At 34.6% G+C, this 16760-nt stretch overlaps 2 protein-coding genes across 2 annotated transcripts; one reads left to right on the forward strand and one right to left on the reverse strand.

Annotated features, from left to right (window-relative positions):
* Nucleotides 1-912: 912 nt before the first annotated feature.
* Nucleotides 913-6441, forward strand: LOC107487249 (AP2-like ethylene-responsive transcription factor AIL6). Its single transcript, XM_016107863.3, has 9 exons — nt 913-1625; nt 1738-2317; nt 2598-2680; nt 4248-4256; nt 4394-4482; nt 5058-5131; nt 5223-5273; nt 5401-5477; nt 5609-6441. Exons 1-9 carry the CDS (start codon nt 1490-1492, stop codon nt 6076-6078), a joined length of 1569 nt encoding a protein of 522 aa, XP_015963349.1. The 5' UTR covers nt 913-1489; the 3' UTR covers nt 6079-6441.
* A 1999-nt stretch (nt 6442-8440) lies between these two features.
* On the reverse strand, nt 8441-13320 carry LOC107487248 (receptor-like cytosolic serine/threonine-protein kinase RBK1; the record flags this gene model as incomplete). The annotated part of the gene is given in 8 exon segments (XM_016107862.3): nt 8441-8947; nt 9157-9306; nt 9469-9607; nt 9698-9777; nt 9864-10015; nt 10437-10694; nt 12543-13028; nt 13242-13320. Coding segments are annotated over 7 exon segments (1398 nt in total). The 3' UTR covers nt 8441-8788.
* Between the last annotated feature and the right edge of the window lie 3440 nt (nt 13321-16760).

A 16760-nucleotide genomic window follows, 5' to 3' on the forward strand; every position in this document is an offset into this window, starting at 1 on the left:
AAATAAATGAGTTAAGTTGGTAAAATTACAATCTATTTAAAAGTGAGTCAATTTGGCTCGATTCGTATAATTCGTGAATTAAATGAATTCGAGTTAAACGGATACGGATTAATTTGTCTAGCATTTTTTTTATAAATTTATAAAATCTTGTTTTATTAATATTTTTAAAATCTTAAATAATTCATTATGAAATATATCAATGTATGTATGATAATTTTTTTTATTTGTAAGGATCTCAAGTAAAAAAATTGCTAAAATTATATATAATTAGTAATTAAAAAAAAAGAAAAAATAAGACAAACAAATCAACTCGTTTAATTTAACTGATTAACTCAAACAAATCAAATTGAATTAATATTTTTTTAAATAAATTAAAATATAAACCAACTCATTTTTTTAATTTTAACTCGCCATTCATAACGAGTTCACTAGAACTTGCCTGTCAATTCATGTGAGAATTCTACAATTAAATAAGAAGCAATTAAATATGGTGTAGTAATAATAGTGCTCAATTTTTTTCTTATGGCATTCTAAATGGACTTTCTATTCCAATAAACCCATTAATACAAGGAATCAGTGGACTTAAAATTAAAGGAATAAGAACAAAACAAGATAAGTAGTCAAAGGAACAAGTCGATATTAAGAGAGTTAAGACTTAAGAGTTTGAATTTCGCTTTTGCTTTTGCTTTTGTTATTGCCACTCCCTAACTCCTTCCGCGGGAGCTGCATGTAAGACAAGTGTGTGAAACGCAACACCGTTTTTTTTTTTTATTTAATTTTCCAATTTTTTTCTCCCGAACGAAAAGCGGGAGGGCATTATGGTAAAAAAAATGATTTTGGAAACTAACCCTAAGAAACAAATTCTTCAATTTTCCGCCAGCCCGGATGTTTCGCGACCCTGCCTTGAGACAATTTTTCTTCACCGCAGAGCCTAAAGTCGTTTCTCTTGGTTTTATTTTTTTCATTTTTGTTCACATTTTCTTACCCCTCTCTCTCTCTCTTTCTCCGCTCTCTATAACTCACTCACCCCAGTCGCTCAGCTTTTGCGCTGAAACTCTTGCTCTTATATAACTCCACTCAACATCACTCCCTTCTCTTCTTTCCCTTTCTCTCTTACACCCTGAGAACTGAAACCGAAGCTTCATTAATGACCTTGCATGCATTCGTTTCTCACTATCTTCTCCTCCTCTTCTCTCCAATCACCTAAACCACACATTATTGTTTCTACTATTTCCTTATTTAAAATACCAATAATAATACGATAGTGTAACCCGCATGGATAAGTAGCTTTCGTCAAAGAAGTAACGCCTACATACCTTCACAGAAGAACATCATTTCCTTCCTTATACTCTGCACCATCTTTTGCTGCTTTCCGGTTCCTAAAATTCTAAATACATTAAAATCTGTATTACTATAACAAAGTCTTGATCTGTGTGTGGCTTTTACTGAGAAGAAAGAAAGAGTAAGTGAGCAAAACAAACACATCGAAATGGCTCGTGCAACTAACTGGCTATCGTTTTCGCTTTCTCCAATGGAAATGCTAAGGACATCCGAGCCACAGTTTCCCCAATACGACGCCGCTTCAGCCACCACCAACTACTTCGTAGATAACTTCTACGCCAACGGTAATTACTAATTACTAATTAACTAATTAATCACGCCATCATATGCAATTAACCATACACTGAAAGCTAAGCTAACACTTCTGTCTTATTAATCTTTTTTTTTTTGGTGCAGGTTGGGGGAACCAGGGGAAGGAACAGCAACCGCACGGCATGGTGGAGCAGTCGCTATTTATGACGAGCTACGTGGACTCGTCGCAGAACCTCAGTCACGCGCCGTCGCATGCTGCGGCGACGACTGTGGTGCCGAAGCTGGAGGATTTTCTCGGCGATTCGTCGTCGTCGATGATGCGATACTCCGATAGCCAGACGGAGACGCAGGATTCGTCGCTGACGACGCACATGTACGACCACGGCGGCGCGTACTTCGGCGGCGAGCACCAAGATCTGAAGGCCATTACTGGATTTCAAGCTTTCTCCGGCGCTAACTCGGGGTCTGAGGTGGACGACTCAGCCTCCATCGGTAGGGCGCAGCACGGCGGTGGGAACGAGTTCGGAACTCGCTCCGTTGATTCCTCCGGGAACGAGCTGGCGTTCTCCAACGGCGGCGCTGCCGCTACCGCTACCGGAGCTTTGTCACTAGGCGTAGCGCAGAGTTCGGCGGAGAAGGCCGTCGTAGTATCCGATTCCGATAGTTCGAAGAAGATCGTCGATACATTTGGCCAGCGAACTTCAATTTACAGAGGAGTCACTAGGTAGCAACGATTTTCAGTTTCCATAAATTAAATATTTATTTATTTATTTAATATTACTTATCATTTATTATTATTGTTGTTGAAATGGATGGTTATCTCTTTTTCACTCTGAAAGGATCTTTTGGCGTGTTGGGAATATTGGGAATGTGATTAAGTTATTAACCATAGTGTAAATGAGGTCAAGGGGTCATGAATTTCTAGCATTCCATGTTCGATTATTTTTATTCTAATGTCTGTATTTTTGTACTAATAAACTTTGTCATTTGTATTTTGATTTCAGACACCGATGGACTGGTAGATATGAAGCGCATCTATGGGATAACAGCTGTAGAAGAGAGGGTCAGGCCAGAAAAGGGCGTCAAGGTTGCACTCTCTCTCTCTCTCTATATCTGTCATTTTATTTAATTATTTTTTGAGATAATACTAAGAAGAAAATGAATTTGAAAAATTAGAATATATGTATGCAGTAGTGAAATTTTGATAGGGGGATGATACTGTGCACTGAAAAGTGGGTTGCATGCATTGAAGGGTGCATTAATGGTCGAGAGTGTGGTAGGACACCTGGGTTTCTTTCACAACACAGTCTATTTTATGATTGACTGATGTTGTTATTGTTATGTTATGTGTGGGGGGAGTATAGGAAGTATATTTTTACATTTTTATTACATGTACCAATGCTAGCTAGCTCCTACACTACACACATAGAGTAGTAGTAGTAGTAATAGTACTTGTGACTTAACTGTGTTGTTTTGCTTCCTTTCATTTCAATTGATTTGATCCAATGTGCCGCCATTTTGCCCCATGTGATTCGGGTGCCTCTGATTTCCCTGTCTCCTTAGACATCGATACATATTTTCAGAGAAGACTAATAATCTAAATCTCGCTCTCATTCTCTCTCCTCTCTCTTTGTGTACCCTTTTCATGGCTAATATCTATCCATCCATCAAGAGTCATAAATCTTGTTGTTCTGTTCTGGGTAGGGAGAGGAGTGGGGACTTTAACTTTTGCTTTTGCTTTCACACTTGGTGTGCCAGTGAAAGCTGGGTTTGACCACATCACCAATCAGCCACCATATTGAAAATTTTGTACTTTCTTTTTTTTTTTTTACTTGCATTGAGATGGTTGTGGTGGTGGAGTGTTCACTATGCTTAGCTAGCTGAAAGGCTTTCTTTCTTGACAGTGGGTCTGGCATATCTCTGATTAATAATGTCCTCTTCTATCTTAATTGGTTCTGAATTGAACTCACGGGATTTCTTAGATCTTGTGTGTACTAGAGACAAATAACAATTAAATAAATATTGTAAATGAGTCACTTTATTGCAAGATAGATATGCGGAGAGAAAAAGGAAGGCCAGAAAGTGATGATGTCTAATTGTCTATAGTCTCTTTCTAATGTGAAATAGGCAATTCGGTGTTCCTTTTTTTCATTCTATGTGGCCGGGATTTCTGATATGTCTTTGAAAATGTGGGCTATGTACCTAGTGGGATTTTTTAAAATTATGCCAAAAGGGAAAAACTACAAGATTATAAACTAATGATTATTGTTAATAGTTTTCAACTTTTTGGTACAATTAAAATTCGTCTCGTCCTTGTACTTAGAAAAGAGGGTGGGGTACATGGATCTCATGCAATGATGTGGAATTGCATAGTCGTTTTGATCCATCAGTATAGCTACCTAAAATGGTGGTGAAAGAGAGAGAGAGAGAGAGAGAGAAAAGTAAGTAAAAAAAAAAAGGATGCTTGTGCGCATGCATCGTGGCATTTTGGCAAGCATAGGATCTCTTTTTTTGCTTGGTCCTTCTCTTTTTTGCAAGAATAGTAATTTTTTTGCTGATAATTTTGACTATTACATAATCTAATGTTTTGATATTCTTGGCTTATGTCCTTGCATATGAAACGTGACTTGGTGCATCTCTGGCTGCCACTACAGTCTACTTGGGTAAGAAAAGCTTCCTGTAAAAATTCTACTCGTTCAACCTATATTAAGCTTTTGCACAGTTATATATACATTGTTTTAAGATATGGTAGTTTTTTTTCTGAAACTTATTAGTAAATTATTATCATGGTTATCATCAGGTGGATATGACAAAGAAGAAAAGGCCGCGAGAGCTTATGATTTGGCAGCTTTAAAGTATTGGGGTCCCACTGCTACCACCAACTTCCCTGTAAGGGTCACTTCCTTGTGTATTATGCTTTTGATCCTTTCTTAGTTGCTTTGTGTGCATGAAATGATCCTACGTTTATAGCTGAAAGGAACCTTGCTTGTTGAGATGGGACTAAAGGTTTAGCTATTCTATTAAAGTAATAATGTTTAATTCATATTCATTTATCTGAGTACGTATGAGCATATACATATGCTTCGCATGCTCAATCTTTTTGCTAAAGTGGATCTAAGTAATTGGCTGTTGTCAAAGGAATATGCTTTACTTGCATTGGTAAGTAAAAAGTTGAGGCTAAGGTGCCAAGAAAAGTGCATTTAGGATTTTCTGGTCAATTTGTGAAGGTATAACAACAAAAATAATTAAAAATAAAAAGAAAGCAGAGGAGGCTTGGCCAAGGGACTAATTATATATACAAAACTATATAGAAATATTTTATGCAACTATTTTATGTACGTCAGTTCTATGCATGAGTGGAAATAATATATCTTTAATAAATAATAATTCGGGGTTTACTTGGTAACTTGAACTGGCAAGTTGCAGCATTTGCTTATTAATTATTTCTACCTCTTATTCCATAGGTTTCCAATTACCCAAAGGAACTGGAGGAGATGAAACATGTAACAAAGCAAGAATTCATTGCATCACTGAGAAGGTTTGTCTGCTTTGGCCTGTTGAATTTGAAACACTATATTATAACTATACTTATATGTGGGTACTGAAATACGTGACTATCTTTTTTGCAGGAAAAGTAGTGGCTTTTCCAGGGGAGCTTCCATATACAGAGGTGTGACAAGGTATGGAATTTCAAATGACTCAACATCATCATTCATTTGATATCATTGTAGAGAATAATACATGTACTCATCTTTTCTCCTATACTTTGGTCCTATATCTTATGCTTATTTCCAATTAATCCTGCAGGCATCACCAACAAGGTAGGTGGCAAGCAAGAATTGGTCGTGTTGCCGGAAACAAAGATCTTTACTTGGGAACATTTGGTAAGTATTTAACCTTCATTTTCCATTGTGTTCCTGTGTTAACAAAGATGATTATTCAAATTGCTGAGTTTCATATACTATATGCTGATCTTATGTTATCACTTAATCCTTTTCTTATTTATGGTTGACAGCAACTGAAGAGGAAGCTGCTGAGGCATATGATATAGCAGCTATAAAGTTCCGAGGTGCAAATGCAGTAACCAACTTTGAGATGAGCAGGTACGATGTTGATGCCATAATGAAGAGCTCTCTTCCTGTTGGCGGCGCGGCGAAACGCTTGAAACTCTCCCTAGAATCAGAGCAGAAGTCTGCTATCAACGCCATCACCACCGGCAGCCAGCAGCAACAACCAGTGTGTGCAAACATGAGTGGCAGCAATATCAACTTCTCATCAACCATACATCAGCCAATTGCTTCCATCCCCTGCCGAATCCCATATGATTCCGCGCCAGCTTATTATCACCACAACCTCTTCCACCATTTCCACCCCACTAACGGTGTAGAAACCGCCGTAACTTCTGCCAATGCCGCCGGACTGACTGCACCACCAGTGGCTGCAGCAGCACCTGAGTTCTTCATATGGCCTCCCCAGTCCTATTGAGTATTAATAATGACCTGATCAAACTAGTAGTTATCTTTCGCTAATTTTAATTTTCTGCTAACAAATCAAGAAGCTATAGTCACTGGCCGCACAATTTAGCTGACCCGGTTCAAAATTCCCCATCTATAATTAACCCTTCAGCTGCTAAGTAAACATAGATAAGAGGTTTAATTTTGTGGTAGTCTTAATTAGTTACAGTAGGAAGGTGGGTTATGTAACTAAATTTACTCAAATTTGAGGAATATTTTGAGTTGTGCATTATTATATGGTTTTGCACAAGAATTCCTGTATAATTCTCCTCTTAACATGCAGCGGTACTGCAGTAGTATCAGTTTGATCGTCCTTGTCTAAATTATTACCAACTTTGTTTAGCCTTTTCTCGTCACTGACTACTCGTTTTATACATTTTTAACATTCCGCAAACATTTTCCCCATGAATTCTTAAAATATAGAAACCAAGATTTACTTAATTAATTATCCTGCGATCAAACCTTGCTACTGTACCTCGAGCAATTTTCTTCAGCGAAAAAAAAAAGGTGGTGGTATTTATCGCACTAAAAACTTAACATTAAATTCGCGGTATAAATCTCGACGGCAGTAGGCTAGCTATATTTGACGTTTCTCAACCTATTAAGAGATGTTATAATGGTTTTTTCTTCGTGAAACTGACCCCTATTGTCATATGTGCTAAAAAAGTCATGCTACTAATAATTGATTGGGTGTCATGTTTCACAAGAAACTAGAAAATCAAAATGAATATGAATATAGAGAAATGTTTTTCAAAAGAAAAAATATAGGGTATCAATATGTTATTTGCCAACTTATTGCTAACAATAATTAATTATTATATTTTAAACATATGTATAAAGATATACATTCATAAAGAAAAAATATAGGGTATCAATATGTTATTTGCCAACTTATTGCTAACAATAATTAATTATTATATTTTAAACATATGTATAAAGATATACATTCATAAAAAATATTTTTATTAGACACATCTACAAAGACACTTCCATTAAACACAATAATAAACAAGAGTTGGCATAAGTTGACAAAAATGTTGTTGGTAATGTAACCGAATTGTTTTCAAAATTGAGCAATTACCTTAAAATATCTCAAAGATGCATGAGTGGATGTTGGAAGCATCACCCTCCAAAATGATTCGTCAATAGTCTCTCTTCCAAGCAAAGTTAATTCTTTCTTTGTTCTCTCACCGCCATGAGGTCCACCCTTTGAGCTCCATTTGGTGTTTGTGCATGTTCCAGTTCAATGAATTCATTGTCTTCACTAGTTCTGAATAAAATAATAAAACTAGTTTAAGCGTGGATAGATCCAGAAGTCACAGCAAGGGGTGCAAAAACTGATGCAATTAATTTATTCATAACGAGACGTATATATGTGAACAAAAGAGTAGTTCGAGTTTAAACTTACAATGTAATATGACACTGCTACACATATATAATGTATACATATTTCTGAAATTTCGGTGGCCCTCTAGATCGTCTCTGGTGCTAAGAATAAATAACTAAATATCATTCACTCAATAAGTGTAACAGTTTAGTTCTTTTTTCTTTTGTTTTTGGTCAGTGGCGCGGTTCAAAATGGGTCATAATTTAGTTAAAATAAATTTGAGTATGGGCTGGCAAAAAAGCTCAAGGAGTCTGTTTCTTGATAGTCTGCAAAGCTACATGACTTCATGGCCCATGAAGACACACTTTTTTAATAGACCCTGCTGCTTACGTACAATATTGGAAATGTGGCTACTTGTGGGGGGAGTTTTGCGTGATGAATATGCTGTTTTACGGTTGCAGACTTGCAGTGCTATGGATGGGGACTTTGTCATGGCTTACTTATTTCCCAAGAATCATTGGGAAAGAAGTTCATGATAATCAACTAAAAAATATGAATATTGGATATGTTGAATGTTCATTTCACTAGGTGTGCGGATGGTTATTCTAATATTAAAATATAGGTGAATAATTTGAAAGTGTAATATATTTTAATTTAATTGATAGTTGTTCATATTGTTCAAAAAAATTATTAATTACCTAACATAACCTTTTTATTTAACAAGACCTAATATCAACTCTTATATCAATCATGGAGATAAAAAAGAAGAAATGTCAAAGGCAAGTGTTTATTGTAGCGCGACAGGGGATTGCATCTATCTTCAGAGATATTTACATAAGACGGATAATACTTGGTCAATTTTCAATGTTTATCCATGTCAGCACGTTATACTTTTTCTAATTTCTTTTCATTTATTTAATGAGGCCTTAGCTTTGGCTAAGATGGTCCAATTTTTAAATGACATTTCCTCTATGCCTAAATGGTTGTGGACTATTGATACATTGACTTTTTCTTTTTATTGCTAGTATTATTCTTCCATAACTACTTAAGGAGAAAGGGAAACACAAGGGGCAATTTGATTGATAGGTGAGATTCATGTAGAGCTTGCACAGCTGAGTCAAAATAGTTACAAACACTCCTGTGCATGAACATAGTGCTCACAAAAGCCGAAACCATGGTTGCTTGGGTTCTCTTCTGACTACAATTCCATGCCAAATTACAATCCTACTAAAAGCTTGAAGAAAAACACAAGCTTGTGCATTTTGGATTCAGCTGTACACACTGCTAAAATGGCCATTCCATACATAGTCTTCATTAACATTTATATGCGCAGATTAAAACAACAAATCAAGCATCACTCATTGATTAACTCCCTATGGCGGTTGAGATCCTTCAAGTAACTAGAGCAAGTATAGTCCTCAAGGTCACATGCCTCTAACAAGAGTGATCTTGTTGCTGGTGAGTTTTGTTTGAGTTCAATAGCTGCTACTTCACCCTTGAGTAAGGGTACAACCTATTGTTATAGCAAGAACACATCATAATTGAGATTTGAAATACTAGTTACTGCTCCAGTTCACGTTTTTCTTTAATTGCCACAAAATGGTACATCTTAGATAACATTGATCCTAGGATGTACCAAAAAGTGACTGCAAGGTATAAAAAAAGAACAGGGGAGTGACTAAATCAGGTGAATGAGGAAATGAGTGCTGATTTTTTTCTTACCTGATTCATGAATGGTCTCTTGGAGGATATCTGGTGGACACACAAGGAAGCTGTTACCATGGCATGCTTCATTTCAATAGGATCATATTCCCCTTCTAATCTGGGGTCTGCTATTTCCGTCACATTCATTGTATCCAGCAGTGGCTTAGCCTGACAAAACAATAGTATATCATTCTTATTTTGTCCTTCTCATAATTAAATAGAATATGTAATCTTTGAGCAAAATTGAGAGTTATAAACATCTTAATCCCTTGGTGTTCGAATTTCAATTAGGATCTTCCACAAGATATAAAAGGGGCTACTAAGACTTACCCAGATCACAAGGCTTTGCCTACTATCTGAATCGACAGCACGACGACCAGTTATGATCTCCAGTAACAAAACCCCAAATGCAAATACATCAGTCTTCTCATCCACAACTCCATGCATGAAGTACTCTGGAGCCAAATACCTACAGCCATTGATGCAACCAAGTGTTTTAGATAATGAAGTTACAATAAGAAAACATGTTAAGAGCTAAACTTGAGGCTGCAATACTAACCCAAATGTGCCTTCTATTGGGAAGACAACGTGGTGAGCCCAATTAGTTGGAAGCCACTTTGCCAATCCAAAATCTGAAATCTGAAGTTTATCACAGAAGCTATTAATGGTTAGAAAAAATACTTAACATGAAAGCCAAGAACTTATTTAGACTACTATGAAAGTACCTCAGCTTCATAATTTTCATTGAGTAGTATGTTAGAGGCTTTGATATCCCTATGAATGATTCTTCTAGGACAATCTTGATGCAGATACTGCAACCCTTCTGCCACTCCAATGGAGACCTTGAACCTTGTCTTCCACTCCAAGCATTCAGAACCTGACATGTTGAACACCTCTTAATTTGCAAGCAACTTTTATCTATTGATGTCACTTTCTGATACATCTTTGGATATCAAAATACAATTGTGGAAAAAAGGTGATAATGGCAAGATAAATGACAATGGATGGATAAACAGAGAAGTGCAAGACCAAGAAATGAGAAGGATGTTGTATTTGGTAAGCACTTCAAAAAAAAAAGGGACAAGAAGACAAAGACAAAACAGAAAAGTTGTATCTTTGTTCTTGTCTCCAATTTTTCAGTAGACAGACAATTGAACAAAATATTGTTTTAAATAAGGACATTTATATGTTTCTGTATTCATCTCTTTCTCCACAGAGTTGTATCCCAGATGTTCTTGATATTTTAGTCTTGAGACGGATATCAAACGAGTTCCAAGTGATGAATGCATCAAACCCACCAAAGAGCAACGAAGAAAGGCTGCCATGTGGAGCATATTCTAGTACAAAGTAGTGACCGCGTTCAATCCCAAACCCAACAAGGCGTGTTGCATTTGGGTGGTTTATGTGTGCAATGATCCCAAGTTCTGTCAAGAAATCACCAGCTCTGTCCCCAGCATCCTTGGCATTCTTCATTAGTCTCTTGACTGCTATAACTTTCCCATCAGGTAGGTGCCCTTTGTACACTTCTGCATGGCCACCTTTACCAACCAGGTTCTCTGTGCAACCAAAAGTTCCAAGAATTAGAACAAAAGAAAAGTCAAGTTATGATGTAACTTGCTATGTAACTGTTTCTGATCTTATTAAGGATTGAGGAATATTCAATTTATTTTTGGTAGATAAGGAAAATATTCAAATAATCAAATATTCAAAAGTCACCAATATTTATTGGATTTAAACTTTGACTTATAAGCATAATTTTAAGTTGGATTGATGATATGGGGCAAAATCTAGTTGAACTTTTTTCAATTCTAATGCTGAAGGATTCTAGGCTCTGAGACTGGCTTCTTATTCAAACCATTTGTCAACGGTTTTTCATTAAAATTATTTCATTAATTGACTAATAGTGGGTATTTTATTAAATACTCCTACATACGAAACATATTGCGAAATTGGGTCAAAAATAAAGGCTACAAATTTGATATACCTATTTGTATTTTAGTGAGGCTGCTTTCATTGCTAGTCTACTATTTTGCTATATGACCATCTTTTCTGCGTAATTTAACTAATTTGTAACAGTAGTGTGAACATTTTTTCAACGTAGGTTGATAGAACAAGACCAGAATAAATAATTATCTGCATAATAATTATAAATTTTATGAATTACGTGGTATATTTTTAATGTATGATTATGATTATTCCGGGTCAATATTTATTTGAAATGGATAAAAGTCATAATCATATGTATTAATTTCTTCAACTACTACCATTCAAAATCAATTCCTAAACGAGAGTATCCCCACACTGCAGGGTGAGTTTGAAAGAAAGAACCTCATATACCAACCCTTTACGTCCCCAATTAATGAACGTTTTGGAAGACATGAGAAGACAAAGTTAGTAGGCCGTGTCACTGACAAAATTATGGCCAATTCATTGATAAAAATCAAACGAGGAGGGTTCACTCTTCAAAATCTTATAATTGACAACAGATATGTCTCTTTTAAAAGGACACAATGCCCAAGCCCGAAGGCCAACAGTGGGACAATTTATGACTGATGGTAGCCGAAAGCACCATCAAGGACCACGCCTGTGTTTTGTTACTGTCAGAAACAGCACCCTCCCCAAGCACTTTCCCAATGGAAAATAAAAGTATAAAAGTGTTTGCTTTTTCATGTTTTATTTACATGTTAATAACCTATAGCAATGATCAAACTCACAATCGTATCTAATTAATCTAACTGAAAAAAGATAGTATTAGATTTAGCTTTTATAAAGAGCAGTGTTAAATGAATCTAAGAAGTGTGAAAGAAGGGACCCATGATCAGTTTTGTGTCCTTGTCTAGCAGAAAAGGGAACCCTATGCTTTTTGGTCAAAAAGTCGTCTACTATTTCTCCCAACTCCCATGTTTGGCAGTAAGCACCTAATCAACTCCCCAACCTCATGGCGCTGCTGACCCTTTCAACCATAATAACCATATAATTTCTCTCAACCTCCCCAAAATTAGTAAAATTTTAAATATATTTTATTCATTAAAAATTTAAAACTTTTATTAGTAGCAATTAGCATTCTTTTTACTTCTAGCTCCAATTGTAACTAACTATTAACCAAATTCTAATAATAATAATAATAATAATAATAATAACAAATACTTTTGGGGTAAATTTCATATTCCTTGTACCAAAAATGAAAGAAGGCAGAAAGTTTTTGCATATTCTGAAGTCTTAAAGTCTCAAACAAGTGGTAAAATTATTCCCTCCTTTTTATTCATCTACACCAAATTTGCTACTATCAGCAAAATCACTTACAACTTTGCAAGTTGAAACTAGTCATCAAGCATAAATAAAAGTAAAGGAAAATGTAAAATGAAAATAAGCGACGGAAATAGAAAGTAGCAAGTTCTGCTAACCTGGGTTGAAATCGTTAGTTGCAGCTGCGAGTTCCGCGTAATCGAAGTTCCTCCAAGAAGGCTTCGTCGGAATAACACCTATGTCGATGCTATCTTCGGCGCTTCGAATCCGAGCAAGTTTCTTAGCAAAACCCTTCCTGGTGATTTCGTTCCCCGCAGAGAGCAGAGGAATCGTCGTCAATTTCTTAACGTTCTTGAACTTGAACACGTCGATCATTGTCTTCCACTGCTGCAAGTTGCTCTCCTTCGAATTCGTTTTTCTCAGCGCCGCCGCTGCCACCGCTGGCGGTGGCGGAAGCGGAAGCTTCTCCGGGGAGAAGGAGCTGCTGCTGCTGCTGCTGGTAGTGGTGGAGTCGGATTCTGTTTCAGAAACAGGAGCTTCCATTACACATCTCGGAGATGCGTCGTCGTCGCTAGAAAACTCTCTTCCGTTATCGCTTTTCGAATCCATTCTCTTCATCTTTCTTCTTCTGCGTCCGCTTCTCTCTGCATAAACAACAAAACGCACCGTTTAAAACAGTTACAGAAAACAAGGAGGGAAAAGAAAATATGTATTCATTCATATCTTAAAAAAAATAATAAATTATATATTTTTGTAAATAAAAATCGAAAATAGTAGTCATGAAGGAAAACAAAAACAGAGTAGGCATTTCTTTTTAAACAGGGGAATGAAATGAAAGCATAACATTTATTATTTACTTTCGTTGAGGGTTTAGTGTTGCATGATTGAGAGAAGAAAGAGAGAGAAGTGAGAGAGGGTTGTTGTTGTTGGGAGGTTAAGAAGAAGCATGCAGAGAAAAGGAGGTTTTTATTGATAGGAGAAAATCCAAAAAGAGATTTGAAATATTTATATGAAGTAATAATATTGCGTGGCCAAAAGAAGCGGTTTTCATTGGTAATGGAAGTGTTGGATAGTGATGCAATCTATGGCTTTTGCATTCAAGCTCGTAATTTTTGGCGCAACTAACGCACAAAAGCAAGCACCTCCCAAGTGGGAATTTAAGTGATATTAAATAAAATAAAATAAAATTTTATTGTATGTACTTAATTTATTTTTCTTCTTTTGGGGGAATGTTTGACCTAGGTAAAAGATTTGGTCTTCCATATGTTCAATATCAAACTTGCGTATTGTGATATGCTTCATCAAAGTTGATTTATTAGGATCCCATTATATTGTTATTGCTTGCACAAGTCACATATTTGTTACTTCCCTAGTTAAACTTTCGGAAGCTTTTGCCAAACACTTAAACATGGAATATTTAGATAATACACACAAACACCCAAAATTTAAAAAGAGAGGTAATAATACTAATCACAAATAAAAGACATGTTGCATGAGAAACCCTAGCTTAAGGCAAGTTGTGAAACTTAAAAGACTTTTTTAAGGTACTTTTAGTTTTTCCATAAAGCAATAGGATATTATTTATTAACATATATATTTGGTCATTTCTTTTAGTATTTAGTGAAAAAGCATCTTAAGATTAAGGATGAAATGAAAAGGTTTCAATCTTTGAATGCATTATATTGTATAAGAACTTAAAGTTTACTTTTTATTTATATATTTTGTTAAGATTTTCTACTTGATTATATATAGGAGGATAATTAGAAGAAAGAATTGTGACTCCTGATCATTACTCAAATGTGAAAATTTTATTTTATTCACATTGTAATAATATACTATATTTATCAATTATTTTCTACTTTAATTTTATCTTCTACATCACACAATTCAAATTAAAGCACAATAAAATATAAAACATTAACAATGTCAACTATATATGGCCTTTGTGACAAATCATTTAAAAATAGTTTAGTGGAGAATTCAATAATGGAAGTAATTAATGAAATAAAGAGCTTTTAATTAAAGAGAGTAAGAGACTGTAATATTTAGTCACCAAAAAAAAGAAATTGAAATATTTTATTTTAGAGAGAAAAAGACAAATAGGTCTTTGATATTTTAATCCGTGGACATTTATGTTTTTGAAGATTAAAAATATATTTAAATTTCTAACTTTTTCAAAATTTGGACATATGATCCCTCATATTCATTTGCGTATGTCAAATTCAATGAAAAAATCAAACATGATACATTGTACTGATCTGGTTGATATTGTTGCACACGTAAAATTTTTAAAATGGAACAAATCAGACCCATAGATCGATGTATCCCGATTTTAAAAAGATAAAAATTTTAAATATATTTTTAAATTTTTAAAGACTTAAATGTCCACACATTAAAAAATCATGGATTAATTTGTCTTTTTTATTTTATTTATTTACTATTATTATTATTATTATTATTATTATTATTATTGGTAACAGTTTAGTGGACTGTTATTATTTCTTTATTTAGTTATAATATAATGATTCATCACAGATAGATGGGCAATCTGTTTCATTTCATTTGTACATATTCTTTCATTGAAACATCGTCAATACATAGCTTAGTATATACATATTCCTCGCGTTCAATATATTTATTATTAGGTAACAGATACGGCACGTTTTAATTAAAGGAGACATGCATATATATATCAAAGTACAGAATACAGAATTGTGTTCATTTAAACAAAGACTTGTATTAATTAAATCAGCAATGCTAGGAAATAATGCACAATTAATATAACAAGTTTTTCAACTATTATCTGTATATGCTTATTCGCTTCCCGTCCAGTCATTTAAAATTTGTGTTCCTTTCCCTTACTTGTCTCCTTTGTTTTATATTTATATCGACCATATTAGATATACACTAAGATTAACCATTATAATTAATTATTAACAAAAATTATAATTAAAGAATAAAAAAGTTATGTTTTTAAAAAAATATATTTAAGATTTAATCTTAGTTCTTTTTAGCCATAAAAAAATCTTATAGTTCTTTTTTAATTTTCGAATCTATAAAGATCTTTCAATTTAATAATGAGTTAAATTTTAGAATTTTGGTCAATTTTATCTTTATGTCTTTTTAAATATTATAATTTTTTTAAAATTAATAGAGGCCAATGTAGCACAAGGCGGTGTGTGACATTTACTAATAAAAAATATTAGTCAAAAGTAATGATAATTTATTTTATTTAATATTTATTAATTATTACAATAATTAATAAATATTAAATAAAATAATTTTTGATTATTTTTTTTGTCTTTCTAGCATTATTGTAATAATAACAACTAATAAGTATATATACCGTAATTGAGACTGATTGTCCTTTCCAATGTTTATTGTGCAGTTGGTGTATTGTTGGGTATTGGCTAACACCATCATGGTACATGGGTAGTTGAAGGGACCTCCATCATGTGCATGTTAAATAATATACTATCTATTTAACAATTTTATTAACAAATTAAATAATACCTTACAAGCATTTCTTAAAAATTAAATAAAATTTTTGGTACACTTAAGAAGTGTAAACCCCGATTAATTAGTAAATAATTAGTCAATAAATTAATTTTTAATAAGGAGGATTAGAAATGTGAATATTATATCAAATTAGGATAGAGCTCATCGAAACGAGAATTTTGACACCAATTTTAAAGAAAACGGTCCAAAATTGGACCGAACGGGCCGAACCGGTTAAACCGGGCCTAAACCGGACCGTGGGCCCAACCGGACCAGCTTTTAAAAAGGACCCACGTCCTCATCTTCCCCATTTCAGCAACGTTGAAGTTGCAGGGGAAAGGAGAGAAAGGAATCCCGTAACTCTTACGGTGAACTCCGAACGCCGTATCTCCTCCGTCCGAGCTCCGATCGCCGCACCGTTTGTGGCCACGCGACCACCGCATCGAGCTCTACGTTTCTACCGGAACAATTTCATAGGTAACTTGTTTTTTTATTCTCAGCCTCTTCTTCCCCAATTTTTGAGAATTTGAGTGGAGGTATTGAATTTCTTTAATTTTTGATGTTTTAGGATCCAATTAGCTTGAGGAAAACGTTCACTCTTTCTTATGTGAAGCTTGGGTAAGGCGAGAAAACCATAATTTCATTTTAATTTCACTGAATTTGAGCTTTGAGTATTAAATTGAGTATATATGTGTTATAAATGTGTATTAGATTGTGAATAAATAATTGGAGCTTGGAATTGTGAATATTAGAACTTGGAGGAACCTAAGCCTAGTGTTTAATAAATTTTGGAAGGGCTGTGTTTGTTTTAAATAAGTTGCCTTGATCACTACGAGGGAATCGGCCAAGGAATGGTTTAGGTTTCTTGCATTTAATAT

Source organism: Arachis duranensis, chromosome 5 (genome assembly GCF_000817695.3).
Source record: "Arachis duranensis cultivar V14167 chromosome 5, aradu.V14167.gnm2.J7QH, whole genome shotgun sequence".
NCBI classification, from domain to species: Eukaryota; Viridiplantae; Streptophyta; class Magnoliopsida; order Fabales; family Fabaceae; genus Arachis; species Arachis duranensis.